Below are 17410 nucleotides of genomic sequence, written 5' to 3' on the forward strand. Positions count from 1 at the left end.
TTTGAATCCATGGATGCAGAATCTGTGGATATGGTTATGACTGTAATTTCATTATCTACCATGAGTCCCCTTGGGGAGAGAGTGCAGTCTATAAATAAAGTATTTATTTATTTATATTATTGTTCTATTATTATTATTATTATTATTATTATTATTATTATTATTATTTATCTTTGCCTCCAAATAATATGTATCTCTCCTTCCTTCAAGGCCTTACAATAATCTTGTGAGGTCAATTTGGATGAGATATAGCAGATGAACCCAGGTTACCTATTTAGTCGGAAAGATAATGAGTGAACCAAGGCCATGGCTGTATATTCCAGTTGAGCATGAATCCTCCCAATTCTGATCCAGCTTTCAACTCAGCTTTCACTGACTTGATGCCTATTAGAGAATGTTGTACTGCAATTCCCACCATCCCCAGCCATCTAAGAAATTGCTAAGGATAACAGGAGTTATAATCTAAAACATGCGGAGTTCATGTTTAGGCGCTCTCTCGATGTCCAAGTATGATGTCCTTCAAGCATAGGGTCTTGGTGGTAGGTCCGTAGGTAACTATGGAGTCGTATTCTTGACCTGCATGTTCTTCCACGGTGAGGACATTGGTTCCAGATGAAAGGCAATCCTGGTCAGGATTGGCTTGATGCACCTTCCTCTTGCCACGTTTCTCCCCTTTGCCCTCCTCTTCATGCCTTTTCGAATTCCACAGCACTGCTAGTCACAGCTGACTTCCAGCTAGAGTGCTCAAGGGCCAGGGCTTCCCAGTTCTCGGTGTCTATGCCATAATTTTTAAGGCTGTCTTTAAGCCTGTCTTTAAATCTCTTTTCCTGCCCACCAACATTCCATTTTCCATGCTTGAGTTGGGAGTAAAGTAACTGCTTTGGGAGTTGGTAATCGGGCATTCAGACAACATGGCCAGTCCAGCAGAGTTGATGGCGTAGGAGCATCGCTTCAGTGCTGGTGGTCTTTGCTTCTTCAAGCACGCTAACATTTTGTCTGCCTGTTTTCCGAGAGATTTGCAGGATTTTTCAGAGGCAGTGCTGATGGAATTGTTCCAGGAGTTGAGTGTGACGTCTGTAGAGAGTGCACGTTTCACAGGCGTATAACAGGGTTGGGAGGACAATAGCTTTATCAACAAGCACCTTGGTCTCCCTACGGATGTCCTGATCCTCAAACACTCTTTGCTTCTTTCAGAAAAATGCTGCACTCGCAGTAAACATGCATATCGTTACATTATTTTAACTTTTAAACATTTTCAACTGTTCGACATAGTTTAGAATGTTAAACTTACTTTGATTATTTTAAATTGTTTCAGATGTTTTTTATTATAAGCTACTCTGAGATCTTATGATAAAGAGTTGGTGTGTTTTTAAACATACTTTAATAAATAAGGTTGGGTATCCCCTATTGAATATGCTTGGGACCAGAAGTATTTTGGATTTCAGATTTTTGTGCATTTTGCAGTGTTCACATATAACATATATCTAGGAGATGGGACCCATAGCACAACATTAATGTATGTTTCATATGCACCTTATACACGTAGACTTAATTTGATACAGTGTTTTGAATGATTTTATGCATGAAACGTTTGTGTACATTGAACCATCAGAAAGCAAAGATGTCTCTATCTCAGCCACTCATGTGGAAGATTTTGGATTGAGAATGTTTTGGTTTTCTGGATAAGGGATAATTCACATGTCTTTAGTTATGATAGTAAAGCAAGTTGGTATCAAAGCAGGCAGCTCTAAATAGTTATCTTAATGTGATTTTAATGTTTTTGTTAGGTGTTTTTATTCTTATATTTCATTTTAAAGTATTTTTTCTTATCTTATAGTGAATTGTCCTATTGATTTTATGCTTAGTTATATGGTATTGATTTGTGATTTGGTTTACGTACGTAAGGCATTGAATTTTGTCATTTTCTCTGTGTAAACTGCTTTGAGTCCACACAGGGGTGAGAAAAGTGGTATATAAATACTGTAAATAAATACATAAATAAATAAAATCTCCAGCTAAAACTTTGATTTCCAAGACCAGTTTCAATAGTTGGAGGTGAAGTATGGATGAGTGGCAGACAACTGCCCTTTTTCTATTTAAGGTATTTATTTATTTCCTTCATTTATATACTGCTTTTCTCTCCTGGATGGACTCAAAACGGCAAAAATTCAATGTCCTACAACATATAAAAAACGTATTATAAAACAACAGTAACATATAACTATAAATTAAATTAAACCATAATACTGTAAATAGAGAAAGAACAGCATCTAGACATTTAAATATGGGATTAAAACATTATGAAACATTAAAATCACACAATCCAGAAGCCAAAGTCCAAGGCCTTTCCAAAAGTCAATTGCACATAATTCCATATGTCTTTTGCATTGCTACTGCCCAAAAGCTTGATCCCACATTCATGTCTTTACTTCCTTTCTGGAGACCAAAAGGGAGGGCACTGATCTAATTTTGGTAGGGAGGGAGTTCCATAGGCGAGGGGCCACCACTAAGAAGGCCCTGTCTTTTGTCCCCACCAGTCGCATTTATGAAGCAGGTGGGACCGAGAGCAGGGATTTCCCAGAAGATCTTAACCTCCTTTTTCTAGCAGTGGTTCCTAATCTTTAGTCCAGATTTTTTGGGCTTCAGCTCCCACAATTCCTAACAGGTTGTAAGATAGCTGAGATTTCTGGGAATTGAAGTCCAAACACCTGGAGGACCCAAGGTTGAGAACCACTGTAGTAGCATTAGTTTGCCAGGTCATAGCCATAAGTCACCCCAGCTCCCTGCTTACAATAACACATGCATACTGCATATATATATTAAGAAGACCAAAAGCTGCCTATTTCCATGTCAGACAATGTATCCACGTAGTCTAATTTCGTCTTCTCCAGAATTGGGGAAACTCTTTTATTCCCAGGCACTGGAGCCAACAGGCTCTTCCTCATCCCCGGATGCAATGGGGTGCCTCCCTTTTCTCAATGCCTGTTCCTGGAGTTCCTTTCCTCTCTGTGCATAATATTATATTGTAAGAAAGCAGCACACAAGTGGAATCCAAGTGTTAGTTACCTTCCCATCTGGAAGGTATTTTTGTGCTCTGCATTATTCTATCTGGCAGCAGCTCTCCAGGGTTTCAGACAGAGTCTTTCCTATTACTTGGACCTTTTGCCTGGATTGTACTAGTGGCTGTCCATAGTTTTTGAACATTGCTTCTAAATAGTAATAATTTACAGTGAAAATCACTTTGCTTTCTCACTTCCTCAAAATAATTAGGACAACATAACTCTGCGTAACTGAACATTATATTATTTATTGTGTAACTAAACATTATATTATTTATTGTTGCATAAATATACTTGCATTCTTTTTTCTTAAGGCTACAAGACTCTGGCCTATGGTGCAAACACACAATATCCTTCCATTAATACCAGGACCCACGTCAGAGCATTCCTCCTTGGACTCTCTCCCCTTGTACCTAATGAAGCAGCCAGAGAGTTACAAAAATCTTTATATATAAAATCTCAGCTTGGGTATTTTTGTGCTGGCAAAACTCGGAAAGTAGTCAGTCAATTGACTGGGCATTTCAACACAACATTGCATTTCAATATATTTTTTATAGCAAAATGAAATTTTGACACAATTTTGCATTCAAATACACACGTGTATTTAGCATAAAACTAGCAGTCAGGGAATAGTCAAAGTGGAATCTGTGATTGTTGCACACCAAGGCTGGGGTTGGCACCTTCGAACCTGTAAACACACCAATGTTCTTTAAGAGTAAAGTAGTTTATTGAAGATTAATATAGCAATAGCCAAAAAAGGTAAAAAGCATTCAAATAAGTAATAAGGAAATGTCCACAAAAAAGTCAGATGAGCAATATAATATAATCCAGTCAAAATCCAAGTCAGGAAACAGGAAGGTCCCAAAATTCCAATAAAGAAGTCCACGGGAGTAAAGTCTTTCAGTTCCAGAGGGTGGTAAAGACCAAAGTCCCTTGAAGAAACAGAAGCAAACTTGAACCAATAAATCCAAATGCAGGAGCTTGAAACCAAGACTAACAGCTTACAAAGATCTCAGCATGAGCATGAATTCAAGGCAGGAGTATACATGAATTTCAGCATGAACAGGAAGGCATGGATATCAGGCATGAAACAAAGACATGGTTGTACATGAAAACCAAACGTTGGACTCACTGAAGACTATAGATTCACAGGCCCTATATTTATTCAGAAAGCCATATCGAAAGCATTCCATTTGCCTTGGGAAACCTCTCCCTGACCCCTCTTTTCTCCCAGTCTTGCAGAGCACCTCCTCCCTAATTCCAGGTGGCGATCCTGATAAATCTGACCTTTTCGGTCAAAGATTGACTTCCTTGGTTTGCCAATTAGTACATTCCTTTCGCTATCACTATTTGGCCTTGACTGTTCAACCTCGGCCTCTTTCTCTGCCTGCACCAAGGCATCTTTTCCTTGTGAACCAACTATCCCAGAATCCTCAGGTTCACTCTAGCTAACTGTAATCTCTTGACCATTCACAAACCCCTGAGAGTTAACAGAAACTTGATCATTCAACTCAGACATTGGAACCTCTGCAGGCTCATGATCATTCTCCTTTGAAGCCTGAGGCAAAGAGACAATCACAGGCTGAGCCCCTACAGTGATGCCCAAAGTAGCTGCTCACAGCCTAGCTTTCATTTTATCTCAGCAGTATAAGAAATGAAAACTGAGCTCTAGCAACCAATCCCTACACAGTTTTCCTTTTACCACAGCAATAAAAGAAACAACAACCTATCACTGAGCATTTAACCTCAGCAGAAGAATAACAACCAATCATAGCTCAGCTTTCTTTTTACCTCAGCAGTATAAGAGATACCAACCAAACACAGAGCAGCTGTCATTTCACCTCAGCAGTATAAGAAATGAAGGCTGAGCTGTGGTTGGTTTCTATTGGCAAACCACTCATTCCTACCATCATGGCGTCCGAGTACTAATGACTTCAATTTCCAATATGCCTTGTGTTTGATATGACTATCAATAAAGCACAGGGGGAATCTTTGCAAGTGTGCGGTTTGAAATTAAGAAAACAATTGCTTCTCTCATGGGCACATATGTCACATGCTCCAAAGTCAGTAAACCATCAGAGCTTTATGTTTATGCAGAAAAGGGGCAAATCAAAATCGTAGTCAATCCACTAGCTTTACTATTTAAAATGATTGCTGATAAAAGCCTCTTATTCTTTCCTTTCCTTTCATTCCGTATAGACACAGCAAAGCAGGGTAGGGTATTGAATTGAATGATGTGTTTTCTTGGTGAATCTATGTTCGTAGCAATACTTTTATTTACTACCTCATCCATTTCTTCTGAGCCACAGCGAAGTGTGATCGGGTTTAGCTATCAGTAAATAAAGTGGTACCTTAAAGATAACCTAGTCCAATTCAGCCTGTGTTTTCAGTCACCTTAGCCACCCAAAAGCTTTTGCAAAATAGATCATGTTTGTCTTTAGAGTGTCCAAGGCTCTTCAGTTGCTTTTATTGCTACAGAGTGACATAAAATTAAAGTTACACTGCAGTCTCTCCCCTTTCCCCATTTTCCCTCATCAGATTATGACTTTACTACAAAAAGGAATCACAATCAGCACAGCTAGTTATTTCTAATGCATCTAAGCTCTGCTTGCAATGTCAGAGTGTGCTTTAATGATCCACAGATCAACCTGCTGTAGCAGCACCCCAAAGAGAAGCGTGTGGATCTGCAGTGCAGCCGTATGTAAGCCATGGCCCCAAGATGCTTGTGAGTGACCTCATTTTTTGCATACATTAAAGCCTCTCTTCTCCCTGCAATCTTCAGGCATCATGTCAGGAGATTACGATGAAGACAGACACCGGCGGGCAATGGAGCTTCTTCACGTGCTGTGTGCCAACACGTGTGCGGCCCAGGAGCGTGAGAAGTGCCAGGAACTGACAGGCCATGTGGGTCCCATGAACTCAGGTAAGTCACCAAGGGAAAAAGAGAAAGATAATCTCAGGGGAGAAAGGAGCCAGGCCAGGTGCCCCCAAAGGTGAGGAAGGAGAAAGAATTAAGGTTGGAGATCAGTTCCTGAGCTCCCAAGATCTGTTGTTGACATGTAGACAAAGGATGGCTGATGTCTCTTAGCTGAGATTGCCCCGATGGGTTGGCTTCTGAAGGCTTCTGAAGGCAGAAGCCAACAGTTTGAACACATTTTGCATTTTAACAAGCTCAAGCACCCAGTCCTCATCCTCATCATTTTTGTTGGAGTTGGAGGAGGAACCTAAAAATTCATTGACGTCTCGGAAATTATTTGAGTTAAGATCTGGAAATAGGTCAGATCTTACTGCAAAAGGCAAGCCACATCCAAATGAAATAAAAACTATGAACTTCTGCAACAGTGAATGCTGCAGTGTTTGCTGAGACTGGATCTACACTGCCATATAATGCAATTCAAACTGGATTATGTGGCAGTGTAGCTCCATCCCCAGGCATCGCATTATTGCTGGAAGCTTGGTGCCTTTAAATAGGAAACAAGATTCAGGATGTGTTGTCAAAGGCTTTAATGGCGGGAATCACTAGGTTGCTGTGAGTTTTCTGGGCTGTATAGCCATCTTCCAAAAGCATTCTTTCATGACATTTTGCCCACATCTATGGCAGGCATCCTCAGAGGTTGTGAGGTCTGTTGGAAACTAGGCAAGTGAGGTTTATATCTGTGGAATGTCCAGGGTGGGAGAAAGAAATATTGGATGTTGTAAATGGCCACCTTGATTAGTATCTAATGGCCTTGCAGCTTCAATGCCTGCCATAGATGTGAGCAAAACATCAGGAGAGAATGCTTCTGGAACATGGCCACAGCAACCCAAAGATTCAGGATGTTTCAACAACAGAGAACAGAGGATTCTGAAAGAACAGATACAGGTACCAGAAAAGGAAAAACAAATTGGACCTGTAACAAAATCTTGCAGTGTGTAGTGTTCAGATGCCTGCCAGCCAGTTTTGCATTTTTCCAGAAAGCTCCTTTTTATTCCTCCTCTCCACAGGTTTTTCTGCTTTCTTTAACCACTAGCTATGCTAAGCCATCATTGAGCTGGGCTTTTCTCTCTGGCCCCTTGAATGCTTTTTCTTTCTAAAGAAAGGGGACTGAAGTTCTTCTACAACCCTTGGTTTCCCTGAAAATTGCAGGAAATTTGCAGGATCAGCACTAGAAGTATTAGTTCATAATTAATATAAGACAGTAGATGGGAAATACCATGTTTACCTAAATCTAATTCACACCTTTTTTTGGCTAAATTAATTTCCCAAAATTAAGGTGTGCATTGGATTCATGTAATATGATAATCTTAGTGCGGAGCCAAAGCAAAAGGGGAAGGTGCTGCAGGACCGACTAGAACTTATATTTGAGGGACATCTCCTCTCATTTAACTGCCATGGCTCAATGCTATGTCATCCTGGGATTTGTAGTTTGGCAAGGCATCAGCATTCTTTGGCAGCCTCTATGATCCAAAACTACATCCTCCTTGACCCCTTAGCATTGAACCAAGGCAGTTAAAGTGCATTCACTCTACAGCATAGATGCACCCCAAGGTTTTCCGTTCTGTCTCAGAATTCTTTGGTGTTCTAACAGTTTTTGTTTTTAAAGAAGGAGTACAGTAGAGTCTTGCTTATCCAACCTTTACTCATCCGACATTCTGTCTTATCCGACACCCCCTTTCTAGCATTTCCCCTTCAATTAAAGGAGTGCTCCCCAACTTTCTCTCCATTCCCAATCAATAAAAAAGGCAAGACAAGGAGGAGAGAGGAAAGGGAGAAAAGAGACAGGATCGGAAGCAGAAGCATCCTCCCTCCTTCCTTCTGTGATTCCATGCTCCTCTTCCACATCTGGGCATTTCCTACTGGGCTGCTCTAGAATATTATCCAATATTCTGCTGGCCTGTTTATGTCGGATAAGCGAGACTCTACTGTAATAATAATAATAATAATAATAATAATAATAATAATAATACAAAATCCGGCATATATCTCTCATTTGCTGTGACATACTGTGTTTTGTATCAGTAAAATAATGATGATGATGATGATGATGATTATTATTATTATTATTATTTATTCGCATTCCACCCTATCTCCCTGAGAGGACTCAAAGCGGATTCTAGCATATACAGACACAAAGGCAAACATTCAATGCCTAGGATTGGATTCTGTAATGCACAGCTTTTTTGGTCATATTATAAAGAGAGCACTTTTTGCTGCTACGCCTTACATTCACCAGCAAATCCTTTTTTTTCCATTTCAGAGTTTTGAAAATTGAGGTGTGCCCATTAGACTCAAGTAAATATGGGTATATGGTTCTCCAAGTGTTGGTGTTATGCTGTTATACTATACTATTGACTATACTGATTGAGGTTGATGAATGTCAGCACCTGAAGGGCCACAGTTAGTCCACTTCTACTCATGTAGTAAATTTTCCTTTTCTGCCTTGCATTTTTGCCAAGATTGGGTTCCAAAGCAATCCAAAGCAGATTCCAATTAAAAGTCACACCAAGTGTATCATATAATTTGAAACGTACTCTGGTTGTATATGGTGGTTGGTCTCTTATGGTTACTTGACTTTTAACAACAGTGACTGCGATGGGTGGAAGATTATGGGATTTGTAATCCTCCATAGTATTTTTTCTAAGCTCCGCACAGAATTCTGAGATCCTCAGTACAGAAGAGAAGAAGTGGTAAAAAAAATGCCATAACCAAGAGTAGCAAACTTATAGTTCTTGCAATTACCTTGATTCCACTTTCTGTCATGTGTCACCATTAGCCAATCTGGTTGAGATTGTTGGGAATTGGGAATCTGGTATTTCCTAGAGAATGTCAACTGACTTTGCCCAAGGCCTTTTATAGATGAGAGATTGGCTTGTTCATTGAGGGAATCCAGGACTTATATTATGAAAAATGTATAGTTTCCAGACTTTGAAATGCAAACTCATAGAAGTAGTCCTTCCATTGTCCGGTGCAGTCAACTGTTTTTATGGCAGTTGATGAGAACAGTCCAAGGTTCCAGACAGTTCTTTCCAGAGTAAGGGAGGGAGTGTGGTTGGCAGAAAAGAACCTGATGATGGCGATACTAGGTGACTCCACAAGCCACCCAACCCTTGATCTCCCCTCTTGGTATCTGCCTCTCCACTTCTCCCCTCTAGAGATCCTGGTCAGCCTCCTCTCAGTGATTGTGACCTTCTGTGGCATCGTGCTCCTGGGCGTCTCCCTGTTTGTCTCGTGGAAGCTGTGCTGGATCCCCTGGCGGGATAAAGGGGCCGCATCACAATCCCAGCGCAAGGAGCACCTCCTCCATGCTCACCTCCATCACTCGCCTTTCGGAGATCTCCTGGCGGAGCGGGTGGAGTTGGGCCCCGAGATGCCTGAGAGGTCCTACCTTGACATGGATTCCTACCCGGAGGCCAACCTCAAGGTCAGCCAGACCTCTCCAGACCTCCCCGTAGAAGGCCAGACCGGGACCAAGGAAGGCACCATCCCCAATGCCCACTCCCACCAGCAAGTAGCAAGCTTGGCACCCACGCCCAGGTGAGTGATGTGCATAGGCAAGTAAAGAGGGGACACAAGGGGAAGAATGGGTGTCTGAGCGGGAAGGTCAAGAAACTGTTGTTCAGGAGAATTGCAAATGATGTTTAGTTGGGTGATATATGTTAAAGGATTGAGACTGGGCTCAGCCAGATTTGAGAGGCCCAGCAAAAAGAGTTTCCTTTGAAACAAAATGCCCTTTGTATCAATTGACATTAGTAGGTCTACTTGGCAATAATATTTCATGTCAGGAGCAACTTGCGAAACTGCAAGTAGCTTCTGGCGTGAGAGAATTGGCCATCTGCAAGGATGTTGCCCAGGGGACACCCGGATATTTTACCATCCTGTGGGAGGCTTCTCTCATATCCCTGCATGGGAAGCTGGAGCTGACAGATGGGAGCTCACCCCACTCCCTGGATTCAAACCACCAACTTTTTAGTCAGCAGTCCTGCTGACACAAAGGTTTAACCCATTGCACCACAGGGGGCTCAATAATAATAATAATAATAATTATTATTATTATTATTATTATTTTCTAAGCTGCCCTCTCTCCCCGAAGGGACTCAGGGCAGTTTACAAAAGGCAAATATTTGATACCATATACAATCATAAAAACAGAAGCAAATATAACATAAAAACATAACACAATAAAATGATAAAAGCAGATGCCTGATTTGTGCCAGTCCTATGAGGAGCTATCCTGAGACATTTAGTCAGCTGAAGTGAAAGATACGATGGCTCATAAACACACATTACATTCCATGTATAGAAAAATCCGATACCACTGAAGCTGCATCCACACTGTAGAATCAGTGTGGTTTGACACCACTTTTCCTGCCATGGCTCAGTGCTATGGAATCCCGGGATATGTTGCAGATGAGATGCCCGCACACCTTTACCTTTACTAAGTAACCTGAATTCGAATGTGATGTGGTTTTTGGAGCAGGTTTGGAACTTGCTTGGATTCAAGGAAAAGATGCTACGCTGCTTCTCAGCGCCCTGCTTTCCCAACTCTAAAACAAAAATAACAAGAAAAACTCTAAGGGTTGTTGTAAGGACATGGAAAATAAATTGTGCTGCCAGGTGGGAATCTGGAGGTTATGCCAGATGTTTCAAAATCACCAAAATGGTAAGAGTCAGCGTGTATCACCCACTCATTTTCAGTCATTTTCTTTCCTTGCCTGTGGAGCAATAGTCAGTTCATCTTATTGCTGCTGTTAGGAAAAGAAAATAGATAAAAAGGGCAGCTGGAGGAAGATGGTAGGAAGTGCCGCCAGCTTTGCTGAAGGTTGGCGTGATGTGGGGGTTGAGGCCATGCAATGCTGTAAGAATTAAAACTTCTCAGAGACTTTGCAAACACAGAGTGCAGGATCCTGAAAGGTACTGAGTGGTTCATAGTCTCTTCCAGACCCTTTGCTGACAATGAGTGCGGTCATTTCAGAGGGCAATGTCTGCTTTCAGAATATATTGAGATGTTTTTTGGCTCACTTCTCATATACTTCCCAGACATCTGCCTTCTCAAAGAAAAAGAGGTTTTGGGCAAAGTGGGGTGCATTGGAATGACAGGAGCAGAGCATTAATAATGCCATAAGCAGAGCTAGGAGTTGCAGAGGTGGGGAACTAGATAGCTGAAAAAATATCTTTCTTTTGGCCACCAGAAGACCAGATTTCCTCTAATTTCTTAGCCTTCATGGGGTGTTTCTTGCTCATGTTGTTCATGCTCATGAGGGCTGGAACATTGTAAAATATCTTGGTCAGCATGCATTTTAAATCCATGTGACCTAGTCAGTAATTCTGAAGAAGAAAGTATACTTAACTTCGCTTTAGGTAATGTTTGTACATATTGCAATGGACTCACTCCCTCACCTGCCTCATATGGAAATTTTTGAGAAGAGAAAAAGGCAGAAAGGTGGATGATGCCTTTCTATGATTATATTTGCAATCTATTTTATATGTATTATTGAAAAATTCATAACCTATTGGAAATTCCATAACCTATTAGAAATAAGTGCAGCATAACCTTATTGAAAAATTAAACATGATGTCACATCCATTTGGCAAATGTGAATCTTCATGAACATGTGGAGACCACCTTTTGAAAACCACTAGTCAAGAAAAGCATGACCTTGTTAGAAGTCAACCCTTTGAACCAGTGAAATTCATAAGTATTCCTTTAATGGCACACAGGTAACTCAGCTGTTAAACTGAAGAACCATGTCTTTAAACTGCCAAGGATAAAGACATGCCACTACAAAAATACATTTGGTTAGAAGAGGATGGTTGTTTTTTTGAAGTTGAAGTTGCCCATCTCCTCTCCTTTAAAAACCTCTTGTTTAAAACATGCATTCAAGAGAAAAAACAAAGTAGTCTTCTTTAAAAAAATAACATCACAGGTTTACTACCAATATTCTTTTATAGCTATTCAGCATACTAGTCCATAGTTCAATGTCTTTAAGCATATAGATATAGTCCAAACTGTATAACCGTACTCCCTGAAGTCTGAAAGAAGACAAACTGCATCCACCTCCATTGAGATCTAAAAGCCTACTACATACAAAACGGAGTCCTGTGTCTGAAGCCCCTCCCACACCAAAGAGGTATAGTCAGACTGGCAAACCAAAATGTATATATAATATAGGTTAACAATTATACACATTTACAAACATTTAATGGAGGTTTGGAAGGTTTTTTTTGTTTATTGTAATGCTATTTTGTTATTGTATTTTTCCATGTAATTGTGATGATGCTTGTTGTTTATGTTTTGGTTTTATTTAGATGTAATAAGTTGTTCTGGCTTGGCCCCATGTAAGCCGCTCCGAGTCCCCATCGGGGAGATGGTGGCAGGGTATAAATAAAGATTATTATTATTATTATTATTATTATTATTATTATTATTATTAGGTTGCTATTTCTAACATGTATAGATATAGCACTACATAGCTGGCTATTGCATCACACATATGCCTATGGATCGAAAGGTACCCCCAAATAGTCAAGTACTCTTGTGCGTGTACAGAGAGAATGTTCTTGATTATTCTGGGCATCTCTGTTGCCGATCAGAAAATATTGCTTTCCTCAATTAGAATAGACCCATTGAATTCAATGCGAATTAGATTAGCCAGGATTAGTGTAGGTCCCATTGAAAGCGCCTGAGGCTGTTAGGAATTGTGGGATTTGGAGTCCAAAACACCTGGAGAGCCAAAGTTTGCCCAAGCCTGGGGTGTACATTCATATAATGTAGTTTGATTGAATTGGTGAGCATTGCCCCTATTTATCCTGGAACAGAGGACCTCTGATTTGACTGTCCTCTTCCCTCCAGGTACAACACACTGCCACGTCCTGTGACCCAGCAGCTGAGCAGCCCAGACACCGGAGTCCACATCGGAGGGGAGGAAAAGGTGGAACAAGTGACCAGCATTGGGCAAATCAAGCCAGAATTGTATAAACAGCGCTCAGGTGAGTCGGACTCCAAGAAAGGAGAGGCTCAGAGCTGTGGGAGGCTAAGTTTTGCCTTGCGCTACGCCTACAGTACGGAGCAGTTAGTGGTGAGGATTCTCCGGGCCTTGGACCTACCCGCCAAAGATGCCAACGGCTTCTCCGACCCCTATGTGAAAATGTACCTGCTCCCCGACCGGAAGAAGAAGTTCCAAACAAAGGTGCATCGCAAGACGCTGAACCCTGTTTTCAATGAGACTTTTAACTTCAACGTCCCCTTTGCCGAGCTGCCCTCCCGCAAACTCCACTTCAGTGTCTACGATTTTGACCGCTTTTCCCGTCACGACCTCATTGGCCAGGTAGTTCTGGACAACCTGCTGGAGATTGCTGAGCGGGACAATGACACGCCTCTTTGGAGAGACATCATGGAAGCCAGTTCGGTGAGTTTGGGGATACTATTTGGGGTGGGGAGAGAAAGAGAGAGAGAAAATGGGTGGCTCTCCCTGGAACTTGAAGACATTCACTTTTTGAAGTACATATATCCAAATCCCTCTCAATAGCTGGGGAATTGGAGGGGTTGTCCAAACTGTAATTTTCCCAAGCTCTTGATCTTCCTCCAAGCAGTCCAAGGCACAGAAGTCTGTCCAATTGTGCTAATCAGCTGCATGAATTTGCCCCAGTTAAATCCATCCGCTTGATTCATCTCCTGTTTGTCAGGGGGGATAAGCCATTTTTAAAATTGGCATTTTAAAACCTGTGCAGCCCGTGAGTTTACACAGCCAATGCAGCGGTGCAAACCAGGTATCACAATTAACTGTTCCATAACAAGGAAGTTGCTGTGAAATGGGAAGGTGAGTTTCAGGAGGTGTTGCAAGCATTGTCACCTCTCCTGAAAACCATAAGTAAAATACTTGCTGCAGATCCAGCCATTGTGTTATCGAAGACTTTCATGGCCAGAATCACTGGGTTGCTGTGAGTTTTCCAGGCTATACAGCCATGTTCCAGAAACATTCTCTCCTGACATTTCACCTACATCTATGGCAGGCAACCTCAGAGCTTGAGGGGTCTGTTGTAAACTAGGTAAGTGAGGTTTATATATCTGTAGAATGTCCAGAGTGGGAGAAAGAACTCTTGTCTGCTTGAAGCAGGTGTGAATGTTGCAATTGGCCACTTTGATTAGCATTTGATGGCTTTGCAGCTTCAAAGCCTGGCTGGTTGCTGCCTGGGGGAAATCCTTTGTTGGACAGTGTTAGCTGGCCCTGATTGATTCTTGTCAAGAATTCCCCTGCTTTTTGTGTGTTGTTTTTTATTTACTGTTCTGATTTTAGAGGTTTTTTTAAATACTGGTAGCCAGATTTTGTTCATTTTCATTCTTTCCTCCTTTCTGTTGAAATTGTCCACATGTTTGTGGATTTCAATGGCTTCTCTGTGTGTAGTCTGACATGGTGGTTAGAGTGGTCTAGCATTTCTGTGTTCTCAAATAATATACTGTGTCCAGGTTGGTTCATCAGGTGCTCTGCTATGGCTGACTTCTCTGGTTGAAGTAGTCTGCAGTGCCTTTCATGTTCCTTGATTCGTGTTTGGGCAATTCTACATTTGGTGGTCCCTATGTAGACTGGTCCACAGCTGCATGGTATATGGTACACTCCTGCAGAGGTGGGAGGATCCCTCTTGTCCTTTGCTGAACGTAGCATTTGGTGGATTTTCTTAGTGGGTCTGTAGATATTTTGTATTTTGTGTTTCTTCATCAGCTTCCCTATGCGATCAGTGGTTCCCTTGATGTATGGTAAGAGCGCTTTTCCTCTGGGTGGGTCTTTGTTTTTACTCTCGTGGCTTGTTCTTGGTCTTGCAGCCTTTCTGATGTCTGTGGTGGAGTATCCATTGGCCTGTCTGTAGAATGGAATCAGCCGCAATATGATAAACTAACACTTCAGATTGTTAGTTGGCTTCTACATACTTTACAAGAAACTCAAGAGAAATCGTATTGCAAGAGAGGCTTGAATACCCTTCCCTGTACCATTTCTTTATCTAAAATGTATGTACAATAAGACCCCTGGAATTGTGGAACCCATATATGCAGTTTCACTTACTTGCATTAGGGAGAAACAGTCTCTAGGAATTTGCTATGTCCTCCATGGCAACTTTATGATATGCTAAGACCAGAAATCAAGTAATTTAATGGTGTTTTGTTGCATCTGTGGTTTTTCAATATCCACAATCTGGCCGGGAACATAACCCCCATGCCTATGGGGATCCTACTGCATGTGCAAACACATCATGGATCTTTAATTTGTCCCATCTGAGTTGGTATACGTTTCTAGAGGTCGGATATGGATTGCGTAATTATTTTCTAAGTACTCCCAGCATCGCTGATCCAGTCAAAATTGGACTTTCTTGCACCTATTTCAATGTTTTATATACGCAGAGATTCAGTCCTGGCTGTCATGAACGTTGTGCAGTTTGGCCCCGAGGGGATTGTTTTGCAAGAAGCAAATAAGAAAAGATTTCTACGGCTTGCATGGCATACTTAAAAGGTTGCAGAATAAAACAACAGTGAATGATGTGTGTAAAAAGGCTTGTACAAGGAAAGGCATAAAGCCAGCAATTGAGCTGGCCAGGATAAAGAGAGGCAATTTATAGGGAAAATAACAAGGACAGACAGAATAAAGAAAGGGTTCGGAGAGAGAAGTACAGGAGACTGGAGCTGAGAGAAGTCATGAGTGGACTGTAGGCCCCTAGAACATACCATTGACCCTACAAGTGGTGGATTTTGGAAGATGCAATCCCAATATGAGAAGCATCTTAGGGACTTGGGTGCTTAGCTTTAACACAGTGGTCCCGACCTGTGGACCATGGACCACTAGCGGTCCACAAGAACACAAATATGGTCCACGGCTTATCATAGAATCATAGAATCAAAGAGTTGGAAGAGACCTCATGGGCCATCCAGTCCAACCCCCTGCCAAGAAGCAGGAATATTGCATTCAAATCACCCCTGACAGATGGCCATCCAGCCTCTGCTTAAAAGCTTCCAAAGAAGGAGCCTCCACCACACTCCAGGGCAGAGAGTTCCACTGCTGAACGGCTCTCACAGTCAGGAAGTTCTTCCTAATGTTCAGATGGAATCTCCTCTCTTGTAGTTTGAAGCCATTGTTCCGCGTCCTAGTCTCCAAGGAAGCAGAAAACAAGCTTGCTCCCTCCTCCCTGTGGCTTCCTCTCACATATTTATACATGGCTATCATATCTCCTCTCAGCCTTCTCTTCTTCAGGCTAAACATGCCCAGTTCCCTAAGCCGCTCCTCATAGGGCTTGTTCTCCAGACCCTTGATCATTTTAGTCGCCCTCCTCTGGACACATTCCAGCTTGTCAATATCTCTCTTGAATTGTGGTGCCCAGAATTGGACACAATATTCCAGATGTGGTCTAACCATGGCTTCACCATTACTATACTGTTGCCTCAAAACCATGCAGCAACAAGAGCGACTAGTCTCGCAAAACCCTCTTATAGTGCCGACACAACAAGAATGTTGGAAGAAGAGAGGCTGACTACCCACGAAAGGTTACTATTACCACATCAGTTCCAGATTATTAAATATGGTTTACTGTGGGCTAGCAGATGGGAACTACTGGATGGCATATGTTCTGTATCAGAAACTAGAGCTGATGGGATCTATCCAATGCAATTTTCTGACTCAGCACCCCAAATAAGCAAACCAAATCTAAAGTTGACCAAAAACTGATTCGTAACCCTTTTGGTACTAATGTTGGAGAGTGGTCAAAATGGTCCCTGTTCATGTGGTCCCTGGTCAAAGTGGTCCCTGGTCAAGTGGTTCCTGCTCAAAGTGGTCCCTGGTCAAAGTGGCCCCTGTTCAAGTGGTCCCTGGTCAAAGGGGTCCCTGGTCAAGTGGTCCCTAGTCAAGTGGTCCCTGGTCAAAGTGGTCCCTGGTCAAAGTGGCCCCTGTTCAAGTGGTCCCTGATCAAAGTGGTCCCTGGTCAAGTGCTCCCTGGTCAAAGTGCTCCCTGATCAAAGTGGTCCCTGGTCAAAGGGGTCCCTGGTCAAGTGGTCCCTGATCAAAGTGGTCCCTGTTCAAGTGGTCCCTGGTCAAGTGGTCCCTGGTCAAAGTGGTTCTTGGTCAAAGTGGTCCCTGGTCAAAGGGGTCCCTGGTCAAGTGGTCCCTGGTCAAAGTGGTTCTTGGTCAAAGTGGTCCCTGGTCAAAGTGTTCCCTGTTCAATTGGTCCCTGGACAAAGTGGCCCCTGGTCAAGTGGTCCCTGCTCAAAGCGGTCCCTGGTCAAAAAAGGTTGGAACCACTGCTTTAAGAAAAGAAGGCTGAGTGGTGATATTTTTTTATTTACTGTATTTATATACTGCCTTTCTAATCCCTGTGGGGACTCAAGGCAGTTTGC

General features: G+C 42.1%; 1 protein-coding gene across 2 annotated transcripts in view; it reads left to right on the forward strand.

Moving 5' to 3' along the window:
- Window positions 1-17410, forward strand: part of SYT3 (synaptotagmin 3) — a 92984-nt gene that overhangs the window by 46252 nt on the left and 29322 nt on the right. For both annotated transcript variants that reach the window (XM_060780708.2, XM_060780709.2), the window contains exons 3-5: window positions 5842-5982; window positions 9192-9573; window positions 12890-13445. In XM_060780708.2, coding sequence (XP_060636691.1) covers window positions 5847-5982; window positions 9192-9573; window positions 12890-13445 — 1074 coding nt within the window. In that variant the 5' untranslated portion in view covers window positions 5842-5846. The remainder of the gene's footprint in view (window positions 1-5841; window positions 5983-9191; window positions 9574-12889; window positions 13446-17410) is intronic.

This window comes from Anolis sagrei, chromosome 6 (genome assembly GCF_037176765.1).
Source record: "Anolis sagrei isolate rAnoSag1 chromosome 6, rAnoSag1.mat, whole genome shotgun sequence".
Classification (NCBI taxonomy): Eukaryota; Metazoa; Chordata; class Lepidosauria; order Squamata; family Dactyloidae; genus Anolis; species Anolis sagrei.